This window comes from Gekko japonicus, unplaced genomic scaffold (genome assembly GCF_001447785.1).
Source record: "Gekko japonicus isolate JY-2015 unplaced genomic scaffold, Gekko_japonicus_V1.1 scaffold946, whole genome shotgun sequence".
Lineage (NCBI taxonomy): Eukaryota > Metazoa > Chordata > Lepidosauria > Squamata > Gekkonidae > Gekko > Gekko japonicus.
The window spans coordinates 118151-132096 of NW_015162506.1; the positions used below are offsets into that span (position 1 = coordinate 118151).

Genomic DNA, 13946 nt, shown 5'->3' on the forward strand with positions numbered 1-13946 from the left:
AAACGGGTGAGCGCCAAAAAGATAATCTCTTGGGAATGTTCCAGCCTCCAGCATTGCCGAGAAAGTCGGCCTGGACTTGGGAAAGATTTGCTGCCGCCAGGGGCTTGAGTGGTCACGTAAACAAGCTCAAGACAAAGCGGCGGCTCCACTGAGGAAGACGATCTTGTACGTCCTCCCATCAGGCAAGGCGATGGGTTATTTTACAGCCACACAGTCATGCTAATTAGGAGTGCTAATCAGTCCTTCCCTCCCTGTCATCCCCTCCCCATTAAGATAGGGAAGCAAGGAAACAAAAGAAGATTTTTCTTGCAGAATAAAGGTATGGTTGTTGGAAGAGCAACCCAGAGAATAGCAAAGAGCACTGCCTGGTTTCTTCCTAGTTACCCAGTGTTTTACATTCTAATGGGTAACTAAGGAGTACATTCAAAGCCTTGTGGTCAAAAAAGGATTTGGAAGATTTACGAAAACAAAACCCGTTAGGAGGCAGGATAAAGAGATCCACACAGCCTTCCACCCTTGCGACATGATTAAGCCGTTACCACCGGCACCAACTTAATACAACCAACAGATCCTTTTATTTTCCTTCCCCCAGCAACTGCTCCGAGAGTGAATCGCTGGACATCTTATCACCGATGTTTGCTCCGAGCACAGTGGAAACAAAAGTATACACAAACCTGGCTCAGAGTTCAATTATTGGGGGGGGGGTGTTGTGAGAAGATTCTGCCTCACTGCAGGGTGGTTTATTTCATTTGTGGATTAGAAATGTTTCTATCCCAGTCCTTCCCTACTATATAGGTAAAAGGTAAAGGTTCCCTTGCTCGAAAGCCAGTCGAATCCGACTCTAGGGTTGCGGTGCTCATCTCCGTTTAAAAGCCGAAGAGCCAGAGCTGCCTGAAGACATTTCTGTGGTCATGTGGCCGGCGCACGGAACGCTGTTACCTTCCCACTGAAGTGGTACCTATTTATCTACTTGCAATTTCTTGCTTTCGAACTGCTAGGTTAGCAGGAGCTGGAACTAGAGACGGGAGCTCACTCTGTCATGCGGCACACTCAGGTCTCGAACTGCTGAACTACTGACTTTCCACAGCCCGCAGTTCAGCGTCTTAACCACTTGAGCCACCCCAGCTCCTTATATAGGAGCTATATAGCTCCTTATATAGGACCCACAACAAAAGAGAAGGAATGGGGGAAAGATGAAAATGAAAACAGCAAAAAAAAAGAGGCCACTAGCATCAGAGCACAGGCAGTCACAAACTGCAAGCAAATTCAAAACCCAAATTTCCCACCCTCCCGTTTCAAATTCCAAAACTGTTTCTTCAACAGCAGCTGCTAGAACATCGGTAAGGAAGAGGCCAGGGGGTTGCAAAGTCATGCCTCTGCTGTCAAAATGTCCCTGCCTCTGTTGTGGGGGTGTTAAATGCTGTCAAGGCGCAACTGAGTAACTCCGTAGGGTATTCAAAGCAAGAGACAAACAGAGGTGGTTTGCCATTGCCTGTCTCTGCATAGCAACTCTGGACTGCCCTGGTGGTCTCCCATCCAAGTACTAACCAGGGCCGACCCTGCTTAGCTTCTGCGATCCGATGAGATCAGGTTAGTGGGGGGGGGGGAGAGAGTTGAATTTATACCCTGCCCTTCATTTGACGTCTCAGAGTGGCTTACAGTCTCCTTCACTTCTTCTCCCCACAACAGACACCCTGTGAGGTAGGTGGGGCTGAGAGAGCTCTGAGATAACTGTGCTTGAGAGAACAGCTCTGAGAGAACTGTGACTGGCCCAAGGTCACCTGGCTGGCTGCACGTAGCTTCAGGTCCTTGGTGCCAACTGGAACAGCTCCTTGCCCTCCTCCAAATGGCAGCCTTTCAAATATTTAAAGAGAGCAATCACGTCCCTTCTCAGTCTCCTCTTCTCCGAACTAAACCTGCCCAAGGCCCTTAGCCTTTCCTCGTAGGGCTCAGTCTCCAGACCCCTGATCATTCTCGTCGCTCTCTTCTGCACCCTCTCTTGCCAAATGAGGAATGCTGCTTCTGCTGTCGGGGCAGAAGCCACAGCTGGCCTTCAGAAAGCAGCAATCTTATTTGATTTTCACCCCGCTCCCCCCTGCATTGCAAGGCTCAGGGCAGATTACAATGATATAATAAAATAATTAACATAACACCAATGATTATTAAGATCCAACTATGATAACCTCTATAGTGCCAATTATTATATCCTCTATAGCGCCAATTATTATATCCTCTATATCGCTGGTTCATGTCTGCGCACAGTGGTAACTAATAATGGGGGTGGGCAGATGAGTAGAACAACGTGAGATGGAAATGCACTGGAGGAGGTCAAGGTTGATAGGTCTCCGCCACCTCATCTATAGGCCTCATGGAACGTCTTACAGGCCCTGCGAAACTGCATTAGGTCTCGCAGGGACCAGGTCTCTCTTGGGAGAAGAAGAAGAGATTGGATTTATCCCCCGCCCTTCACTACCCAAAGGTGTCTCAGAGCGGCTTACAAACTCCTTTCCCTTCCCCTCCCCACAACAGACACCCTGTGAGGTGGGTGGGCTGAGAGAGCTCTGACCGAAACTGCTCTTTTTCAAGAACAGCCTTGCCAAAACTACGGCTTGCCCAAGGTCATCCAGCAGCTGCAAGTGGAGGAGTGGGGAATCAAAGCCGGTTCTCCCAGATTAGAGTCCGCGCACTTAACCACTACACCAAACTGGTGTTATCTGCCTGAGAAGCTGTAGATACTACATATAAAAAAGAGCTAGTCTACTTCCACAGACACAAGGGTACTTCTGTCAATGGAGGAGGGGACTGTCACCAACCCCACCCCCACTGCAGACCTTCACATCACACCCAGCATTGTTCCTGGTCATCCCCTGAACCCCAGGTGTGGCATTTCAGGGGCTACCGGGGGGGGGGGGGAGTGAAACAGGAAGGCTCCAGCCCGAGGATAATCAAGTGTGATCCTGCCAGTTAAGTTTAACAAAAAGTAATGAAAAAAATTATAAGGCCGCGGTGGCTCAGAGGTTATGACGCTGACTTGCAGACTGGAAGGTCTGTAGTTTGACAATTCGAGACCCTAGTGCTGTGTTACAGAGTGAGCTCCCGTCTCTGGCCCCAGCTCCTGCCAACCTAGCAGTTCAAAAGCAAGAAATTGCAAGTAAATAGGTACCGCTTCGGTGGGAAGGTAACAGCATTCCGTGCGCCTCAGCATTTAGTCGCGCTGGCCAGATGACCACGGAAAATCTGTGGGCAGCGCTAGCTCTTCGGCTTGGAAACGGAGATGAGCACTGCTCCCTAGAGTAAGGGAACCCTTTACCTTTTAATGGAAGTAATATAAAAAGATACCCTCTTCTGCAGCGGTACTCACTCTGCAGCTCACAGAGGGCCACGTTTGCAATTGCCATCACCCTAAAGAGACACATTTACTTCCACCCCTGACGAGAGGCCTTCACCTCAGGGAACCTGGCCGCCTACCTGTTCCGGCGATGGCTGATTCTTGGTGGGGACCACCTGTCCAGCACAAAACCCCGCCGGGGCAACTGAAATGGAGAGGTGCCATATCAGAGAACAGTGCTCAGAGGAGGCCCAGGGGGCTCCCAAGCCACTGAATATCACACTGCTCTATTGGTTCTGTTCATAAAGTTCACCACATCGGTGACTTTTTAAAATGTGCTCAAAAGCCAAAGCTGCGGACCATGAAATAAGAACATAAGAGAAGCCAGTGTTGGATCAGGCCAATGGCCCCTCCAGTCCAACACAGTGGCCAGAAATACCAGGTGCCCTCAGGAGGTCCAGCAGTGGGGCCAGAGCTCCATGAGCCCTCCCGCTGTTGCCCCCCACCCCCAAGCACCAAGAATACAGAGCATCACTGGCCCCAGACTGAGAGTCCCTACCTATACGTTGTGGCTAATAGCCACTGATGGACCTCTGCTCCATATGCTTATCCAATTCCCTCTTGAAACCGTCCACGCTTGTAGCTGCCACCACCCCCTGTGGTAGTGAATACAGTGGCACTATATGCTTAACTGATGTAATCAAAACATAGTGATGTTGCACCCTTAAGTCAAACCAGCACATGTCGGGAACATGTGGTTCTTTGCGGGAAAAAAGACAAGTGGTGGTCTTGCCTGTAGGCTGAGCAGAGTCTGCTGTTTCGTCTGTGACAAACTGAGAAATACCGATTCCATTCCTGAAATATGGATAAGGGTGTGACAAACTGGTCAAATAGGTAAGTTCTAATAAACTTTAGAGCACTCTTTCAAAAAGAAAGAAAATGTTTAGAAACCATGGGTTCTCCCCCCCCCCCACCCCCGTGGGAAGTTTGAATACATCAGGGCAGAGATGTCCCACAAAGACCTCAAGAGAAACAAGCCCCTTGCTCCTGTGAATGAACACCACAACCAGTAGGTTTTTAGAGCCCACTTTCCTGTATTTTAAAAAGTCTCAGAAAGCCTTCCCTTGCTCTCCCCAACAGGCACCTTATGAGGGAGGTGGGTCTGAGAGGGTTCTGAGAGAACTTTGACTGGCCCAAGGTCACCCAGCAGGCTTCATGTGGACTTGGTAAATAGCATCAGGACACAAACTGGATCCCCACGTATCAAAATAGGGAGGATGTTAGCTCTCACACAAACACACACAGGTACAATGGCAGATTTTTATTTTTTTCAAAAAAAGCCTACTCCACAGAACATTTATTTAAATTTATACGCCACTTGAGCTCAAGGGCTCAGAGGATTTATTTTTACATTTTTTATCCAGTGCTTCCTGGAAGAAAGCTAAACCATAATTATCATTTACATTTCTAATTGAAGTCAGTAAGGGGGGGGGGAAGCAATTTTGCTCGACAATATTTTTTAAAGGCACACTTCTTTATTGTGCTTGTAGAAGGCATTGATTATTCTACTACAAATTTTACTCAGTTCCACATGGGTAAATGGAGCAGTGGGCGTTGGAAGATTAAATATCAGGAAGAGTTCGTGGTAAGTTTGGATCATTGAGGGGAATGTACTGAATGCGGAGAGCTGCGGAAATTTCATATTCTATAATTTAGGCTGTGGTCACACACACTAAATAATCCACTTTTAATCCACTTTCAGTGCACTTTCCGACTGGATTTTTACTGTGTGAACTGGCAAAACCCACTTGGAAAGTGCATTGAAAGTGGATTATTGAGTGTGTGTGACCGCAGCCTTAGTGCCAAATTAGATGTGCCGGTTTTTAAACAGTTGGGTCTGTGCTCCCCGGACCCAACCAAGGTTCCCCACAACCACATAGCAGTTGTGGCGAATGTTTTTTTTTTTTTTTAAAGGGGGGAGCCTGTTTGGACTTGGGATGCCACCGCAGGGGGAGAAAAAGGATTCCTTCCTGCCACGCTAAGCCTGCGCACTGGAATAGTGGGGTGGCATACGGAGGGTTCTTTTCCTGCTGCTCTGCATGCATAGAATACTCACAAGGAGCAGCAAAAATGGGGAAATAACTCCCCCCCCCAAAGCTGTTTGGTGTGCCCTTCCTCCTCATTCTGAGTTCAAATGGGCTCTCCTTTACTTTTTAAGAGCCATTCCCCGCCACTGCAGTGAACCTAATTCTTTAAAAACCTGTACATCTAGTCCGGCTCTCAGTTTGAACAGAGACACAGTTTCCTGAGTTGGCCCAAGGATTTATCTGCAGTTACAACCGTAACATGAGGCTATTTCCTTCTTGTGCCCGGAACCCCACGTTCAGTGAAGCATACTGCAAACCAGATCAACGGAAGAACGGTTCAGGAATTCTGTTTTCTCTTGCCTCCGACTTAGAAGAAACAACTTATTTTTCTGTGTATCCTTAGGCTTGGAGAGGAAAGAAAACCTTACAGTTAAGAACTCAACCGACAAAAGACTGCAAATCATACGCGTTCCTTCCTGTTTCTTCCACCTAAATGCAGTCACCAGCTACCATTTTAGCGGTTTTTGCTTCCGCACTTCTTCGGTTTTTACATACTCATTGTACAGTTCTTTCAGATGCAAGACCAATTCCTCTAGATTTTCCCCCGTCAGAGCAGAGAGGGGGATGACTCTGTGCCGTACTCGTTCCCTAAGCAGAGGTAAATTGTTCTTCGACTGGGGGAGGTCAAGCTTATTCCCAATGATGGCATAAGGCCTCTTTGACAAGCCTTCCTCGTACTGCTCCAGTTCGTATTTTAAGTCTTGGAGCTGAGTCCACGGCTCAGACACGGAGAGATCCAGCACGTAGAGAAGGAAGCGGCAGCGTTCGATGTGTCTCAGGAAGGCAATGCCCAAGCCCCTGTTTTTGTGGGCTCCTTTTATTAAGCCAGGGATATCAGCAACTGCAAAAAGGTTGAAGACAAAACACAGCAATGTGAGTGGGACCACTCCGGTAGTGCGAAGGGGGTCACAAGAACTTGTAAACTTTTGTACTGGGCAAGGGGCCAGGAAAGAGAGATTAACACATGGAATGCACTGCCACAGGAGGTGGTAGCGGCTACAAGCATGGATGGCTTCAAGAGGGAATTAGATAAGCATATGGAGCAGAGGTCCATTGGTGGCTTTTAGCCACAAGGTTTAGATAGGGACTCCAGGGCAAGTGATGCTCTGTATTCTTGGTGCATGGGGGGGGGGTCAATAGTGGGAGGGCTTCTAGTGTCCTGGCCCCACTGCTGGACCTCCTGATGGCACCTGGTATTTTTGGCCACTGTGTGACACAGAGTGTTGGACTGGATGGGCCATTGGCCTGATCCAACATTGGCTTCTCTTATGTTCTTAAAACAAGATTCAAATGAACATAATTCCTCATGCAAGTGTTTGGCAGTCTCGGACTTGATAAAGTAACAAAAAAGGTTGACAAAACAGCCTAACAACAGAATACTAATGGGTTACATATGTTAAATTAACAAAGCTTTAATGCATTACAAATCATGAATGATTTGAAAAAATCTTTAAAACCAAAGGCGTTTCAGCCACAAGGCCCCAGCGGTACAAATAACTGAAATACACACAATAAAGAAAAATTGGTTGGTTGCAACAGAGCTGACTGAAGCTAAATCCATCCAAGACTGAGGTCCTGCACCTGAGTCGTGGAGAACTCGGATGGGGAATCGGGCTCTCAGCCTTTGATGGGGCTCCACTGGTGCCAACGTCAAGGGTGAAGAGTCTGGGAGTGTTCCTGGATGCCTCCCTTCCTATGGAGGCCCAGGGCATCGCCACTGCCAGGTCAGCCTTTTTCCATCTGAGGTGGATCGGGCAGTTGGCCCCATATCTCACCACCCCCTCCCCAAGACCTGGCTACAGTGACCCATGCAATGGTAACTTCCAGACTGGATTATTGTAACTCTCTCTATGTGGGGCTGCCCTTGACTCTGCTCTGGAAGTTGCAGCTAATGCAGAATGTGGCAGCATGAGTGCTGACAGTGATGCCTGTGTGGGCTCGCATCCACCCAGTGCCGCGTGAACTGCACTGGCTGCCTACTGAATACTGGACCTGTTTCAAGGCGCTGGTGCTTACCTTTAAAGCATACCTTCGGGACCAGCTCTCCCCATATGAGCCCCATAGAGCACTGAAGTCTATAAAACAACATCTTTTAGCAGACCCCTGCTCCAGGGACGTCGGACTTGCCTGGAATAGGGCCGGGGCCTTTTTGGCCCTGGCCCCCATCTGGTGGAATGAGCTTCCACATGAGATCAGAGCCCTGCGGGATTTATTACAATTCCGCAGGGCCTGTAAGACAGAGCTCTTCCACCAGGCTTTTAGTTGAGGCAGTGGACATCCCCTCCCTCTAGTTGGCCTCCCATCAGTGGCCTGGATTCTTAATTCCCTCTTAATTGCTAAGACATCCGATAAGACTTTACACGGTATTTTAGGATTATGTGCTATTTCATACTGTTGTTTTAAGTGGTTTGAACTGTATTATATATTGTATTTACAGTGTTGGAACCCACCCTGAACTTGCTTGCGGGGAGGGCGGGATACAAGTCCAAATAAATAAATAAATAAAGCACAACATTTCTGACCTGTGCTATAAAACACACACACAAGAAGTAGGCCGGTTCATTAACTAGATATGTCCGATTTCATTACTGGAATAAATTAGAATGATCAAAAATAATTTTCCAAATTGTTGTTCAAGGTCCAAATATCTCTGCAAGCAAAGTTAGAACAAATCGTAGCTCTACAGTGTGCATATCCACATTCAGAAAGCAAAATACATCCATGGCGGAACAGAAAACTTCCGATATGTGCCGGGGAGGCAGTGGATATCCGACACTCCCCCTTCAGCCATGGAGCTGCAGCCTGAGTAGGCCTCCCCTGAGTCTTCTTCCGTGTAGGAATACACACCTGCCTCTGAGGCCCCCAGTAGACCAGTACAGGGCAGCAACAGGCGGAACAGGAGGGAGGAGAGAATAATGGGGGAAGAAACCATCCTTTCATCCAATATTCCCTCTAAGCTATGGAGTCTTGTGAGCAAAAATTCTACTTTGTGAGCTACTGGCATTAAAGCTGTGAGCGAGCGATTTGGCTACGGCATAAATTGGTTTGCTCTGGAGCCATCCTTCCTGAGCTAAGACAAAAATGTGTGAGCTGGAGGCTAAAATACTGTGAGCTAGCTCACACTGACTCAGCTTAGAGGGAACGCTGCTTTCATCACAGGTAGCCATTCCAATGATGCAGGCTGGGAAAAATGGGGAGGAACGCCTTTGCCAGCTGTGTCATCTTTGCTGAGAGTTGCCACTTTTCCTTCCTGTGGGTGGCACAATGCCCATATGTGGCCAGAGGCACGACCTTTCGTGCAAGCCCATTGGCTTGTAGCCTGCGCCTGCAGATGAGCTAGCCAAGAGGTAGTTTGTTGAACACACTGAACAATGAAGCTGGGTTGTGCTGAATCAGACCATCGGTCCATCAAACGCAGTAGTACTTAGACTGGCAGTGGCTCTCCAGGATCTCAGGATGAGGTCTTTCCCATCACCTGCTACCTGATCTGGAAATGCTGGGGACTGGAACCTGGGACCTTCTGCATGCAAAGCAGATGCTCTGCCGCTGAGCCATGGCCTTTCCCCATTTGTTGTGTTAGTTTATTGACATTGTACCTTTCATTGCTATAAGGCGATTTGGAAGAAAACCGGGGTACAAGTATCTGAATGGGTCAGTAAAAGAGCAGTAGGAACCTATCTAGACTACAGTCAGGAGGGATGCCATGAGACATACCTCCTTCTCTTACTGCGAACTCTCTTGGACGGAAATGATACCAGGATGTGTCACTGGTTTATCAGTACACGTTCCACAGTTAAATACACTCCTATTTTGTTCAACTGCAGGAAGTCTTTCATTTTAATTTACACTTCTGTGTGAAGCCAAGAGATGCTCTGTGGGCTCTCCAGGTACACTTTCTTAGGCCCTGTTTGGCCTAGGGCAGTGGGGACTTAGGACCCGCCTTTAATCCCCAGGTAGCAGCAGGGAGCCACTGAGCTGCAAGTGTGGGACAGCACAGTCAAGCGGCAAGCAGAGGAGGAGCCACAGCCTCTGAGCCTGCCCGAGCTTCCGAAATCCTCTCTATCGTGAAATAACTTCCCACCACACCTGTCCTGAGGCTCCTCTCAGCATGCATGCAAAGCGAAGGGGGGAACATTATGCCGTTGATTGCTACACATACACTTTAGCAGCAGGTCCAGCCATGCAGGAAAAGACAAGGAGGCTCTTTACAGCAGGGGTGTCAAACTCATTTGTGATAAGGGCCGGATCTGACATAAATGAGACCTTGTCGGGCCAGGCCATGTGTGTCATAAAAGGTAATGCCAGGTAGCGGAGATAATAAACTTTATAAAGGGCACAAACGCAAAGGATTTTTTTTTTTACTTGAAATAAAAACCTTCTTAAAACATTAGCACTCTTGCAATATTTTGTTTCTTTAACAGTGTCTGATAACTGACACCTCTTGCTCTGAATTATTGCATCAAAATGTCTGTGCTGTTGCAATCTTGAGTATGCTGTTCAGGTGTGTATCTGTAAGCTGCAAACCTATGACGATGCAGCAGCAGCAGCACTGGAAGAAGAAGCAGAAGACAGCCAGTTCCACTGCGGGCCTGACAGAAGCCCTCCGGGGGCCTGATCCGGCCCCTGGGCCATATGTTTGACGCCCCTGCTTTAGAGGCTTACGGCTCCCTTGAGGAACCTGTGGGCTGAAGACCACTGTTTCTTATCTTCATGGCCTCTGAAAGTGATGAGCTGGATACGTTATCCATGAGTGCCATTGACCCTTAATGAATAAACCTCATTAGTGCCTTAAGATTGCTTAAAAAGGGAGAAATTCCATTCAGCCTTGGTTGCCTGCTATATTGTGGGCACTCTAAGAGCCTTGATGTTATTACAGGGTGCACAGCACAAAAATCAGTTCTGTTAGCGATATCACACCATCTGCTTATACTCTCTCGAGAAGAAAGGCCAACATGCTCCATCAAAAACATCCAGCAGCATTAGCAGAGCCTTACAAGACCGTACCTGCAACTTGCTCGTAGTTTTCGTAATGGACAATGCCCACGTGAGGATTCAAGGTCGTGAACGGGTAAGCCGCCACTGCTGGTTTGGCATTGGAGATGGCTCGTAACAGTGAAGACTTCCCAGCATTAGGGAATCCAACCTGGAACGAGGAGGTTCAAAATCAACAGGCCGACCTGGATTATCTGAAAGGCGACCATCCCTGGCAACGCCACTCTGCTTTCCTCGTGAGTTGCTGTCAAACATCAGATGGCACAGATTGGTTGCGAAAAAGAAAGCACCCTCATACTTTTATACATACCTTTTGGAATCACGTGGGCCTAGAGAAAAAAGCCCTGCTTCGACAGCCTGCAAAAATGTTCATCAAGCCAATGTCTAGAAGACCAATCCCCTCTTGCCACAGTCCTACACTTCAAGTCAATAATGGCGAGATGAGATTTTTAGGCTGTTGGGCATTATTGGCAATCCACGCCTGCAAATCAATAGGTCTAATCAAGATCCCCGACAGCCAAAAAGTAGGGGAAGAAAACCGATTACTCTATATACCAAATCTGAACACAATCTGCCTTCCCAGAAGAAGTGACAGAGACCCTTTCCTGACTTGAAGTTTTGATTTCTTTGGACCTCCTGAAGCAAAATGCACTCACCATTCCTGCGTGGGCCATAGTCTTGAGTTCCAGATGCAGAACTCTTTTCTGACCCGGTTCTCCTTCGGTAGCTGTCGTGGGTGCTCGGTTGAAATTGTCCAGAAAGAAACGATTGCCTTTCCCTCCAGTGCCCCCGTAGGCTGCAACATATTCCTCGCCATGCAGGTCGAGTTCAGCCACAACTTTGCTGTCCTCCTTCACCACAGTACCGATGGGAACCTTGAAAACGTAAGAGAGACCCAAGCAAAATAAAAGACCAGCCTTCTGCAGTTCACTTTGGCCTGCATGTAAACAGAAACCTTGGATACTGTGCTAGCAAGTTCAACAGGCTCTCTTTACATGCCTGGAGTCAGGCACAAGGAAAAGGGTCCGACTCAAGACATATATCGCTCAAGGAAAAACCCAGTAGCGGCTTACCTTAATGTAAGTGCACTGACCAGCAGAACCATAGCAGTTTTTGCTTCCACCATTTTCTCCACTGAAACCTCTATAGATTGCGAAAACTGAAGCCAAGGATTTCATTTGCCGGTCCACTGTAAAACAAGATCCGGCATTGTAAAAGAGACAGGGCATATTTTTGGCAATTCCCACATGATGGCCAGGACTCACCAATAATTCCAGAGGCAGCAGTGGCTACTCTGGTGATGGATACTGCGACAAAATGGTAAAAGGACTTCCTTTTGCTCTCCTTTGTAAACATTATTAAGATGCAAACAGCATATGACTGCACATTAAAATGAATCAGAAAGTGATGCATTTGAGAAGGTAACATAAGTTATTAGGAAGCAGAATATACACTGATGGTGGTCAGCTCACAACTGATTTATGGAGACCTCGTAGGGTTTTCAAGGTAAGAGACGTTCAGAGGTGGTTCGCCTCTGAGTCACGACCCTGGTATTCCTTGGAAGTCTCCCATCCGAGGGCTTACTGGAATTTGCAAACTTATGTTTCGTTTCATTGAAGATTCATGAATCCACATCACTTATTCTACACAGCTCTGTCATTTTCAGCCCCTAAACATTATTATTTTGTTTGTTTCTTGACTCCAGCCACAGCGTGGCTCAGTCTGGTTTTCTCTCTCCTAGTCAACCTTCCGGTTTCCCATTTTCAGCCTTTCATATTGCTCTCACATCTGGCCAGGCCACCCATTTTGTAATTTTGACATGCAAATATGATCCTGTTTGTCCACTTCAGAGTTCTTTTAATTGGGCATCTTTCCCAGTGTAGTATAGTGGTTAGAATGTCAGAGTCAGGCATGGACTATTATGTTAAATGACCTGGGGCCCGTCATTGTCTCTCAGCCTAGCCCACCTCGTGGCGGGGAGCAACGATGTACAAAGTAAAATGGAGAGGAAGCCAAGTCTGTGTTAGTTATTCTGCTGATCTTCTTATTATCATAGAGGTGGAAGGGATCTACAGGGTCATCTAGTCCAAACCCCTGCACAATGCAGGAAATCCACAAATACCTCCCCCTCCACACCCCCAGTGACCACTGTTCCACGCCCAGAAGATGACAAAAAAACCTCCAGGATCTCCAGCCAAAGTGGCCTGGAGAAAAACTGCTTCCTGACCCCAAAGTGGCGATCAGCGTTTCCCTGGGCGTGTAAGAAAGGGCCACAAGAACTAAGCACTGAGGCAACCCTTCCTGCCCTCCCTTCTCATGATCTGCCTAAGTTCACAGAATCAGCATTGCTGTCAGATGGCCATCGAGCCTCTGTCTGAAAATCTCCAAAGAAGGAGAGCCCACCACCACCTCCCGAGGAAGCCTGTTCCACTGAGGAACCACTCTGTCAGGAAGTTCTTCCTAATGTTTAAACAAAAACTCTTCTTGTTACATTGGTTCAGGGTTGCTTATTAAGTTGAACACAAACTTCTTCCTCGGATTCATCTCTGAACTTTCATCCTTATTGCTTCTGTTTTTATGAAATTATTACCAACTGATATTCAGTGTAGTTATTACCTTCCGTTGTTTAACTATGTCTCAATATTCATCTGTTTAAGCTACCCAGTGGCCAAGTTGTTAATAGTTTTATTTCTGATACTCTCCTTTTCTTCCTCCAGGTTTTAATTATTTTGTTTTTGTTATCTGTATTAAATTCCATGTCTCCCAGTTTCCTATGTGCTCTGTATCATGCCTGGTTGTTTGGGTGCTTAACAAATATTATTGCTATTATTACAGAGAGAGAGAGCACTGCTAAGCTCCTTAAGATGACATTTCACAACAAAATGGAACTGAGATTACAACACAGATAAGTACATAAGAAGCTTAAGAAACTTTCTGGAATGCAAATTAAAATGTACAAATGACAAACGTCGTCAGAAAAACAACCACTAAACATTTTACAGTGTTTCATAAATGGTTCAGAGATCTACTTTTAAAAGAATGGCTCGTCATTGCTTGTAGGAAAGGATGTCTCAACTATAATAGTTTTGCTTTTCATTTGTGTAGAAACTGCCTTTTCAAAGCTGCAATTTCAACATAATTGCTAAGCAGAAACTATACAGGCATATTGGAGTTCAAGTGTTTGAGTTATGCAATTATCTTCCAACAGCGAGTTAAGTAAATCGAGAAGCCAAGCTGATCAAATGAAGAATTACTGCCCAAACTCCAAAGTACTTTAAAGCCAGTGCAGGCGCCATTAACTTAATTGAGGCATGGCCATGGGCACAGAAGTTTGGAGCAGCCCCGTAGCTAACAACTTTTTTCTTGGGGGGCCAATGTTTTTCTCGGGGGGCCTGCCATCCAGAGAAATAAAGCTGGTTAATAAGATTTTTGAAAGGGAGAAAGCTTTGTTTTCCCAAAGTGAAAAAGATGGCGGGGGG

The 13946-nt window shown here is 47.0% G+C and overlaps 1 protein-coding gene across 2 annotated transcripts in view; it reads right to left on the reverse strand.

The window, feature by feature from the left end:
• Window positions 1-5126: 5126 nt before the first annotated feature.
• MTG2 (mitochondrial ribosome-associated GTPase 2) overlaps window positions 5127-13946 on the reverse strand; it is a 34249-nt gene continuing 25429 nt past the window's right edge. For both annotated transcript variants that reach the window (XM_015406138.1, XM_015406139.1), the window contains exons 4-7: window positions 11541-11656; window positions 11124-11342; window positions 10480-10618; window positions 5127-6316 (exon numbers count right to left, since the gene is read on the reverse strand). In XM_015406138.1, the coding sequence (XP_015261624.1) occupies window positions 5922-6316; window positions 10480-10618; window positions 11124-11342; window positions 11541-11656 (869 nt within the window). In that variant the 3' untranslated portion in view covers window positions 5127-5921. The remainder of the gene's footprint in view (window positions 6317-10479; window positions 10619-11123; window positions 11343-11540; window positions 11657-13946) is intronic.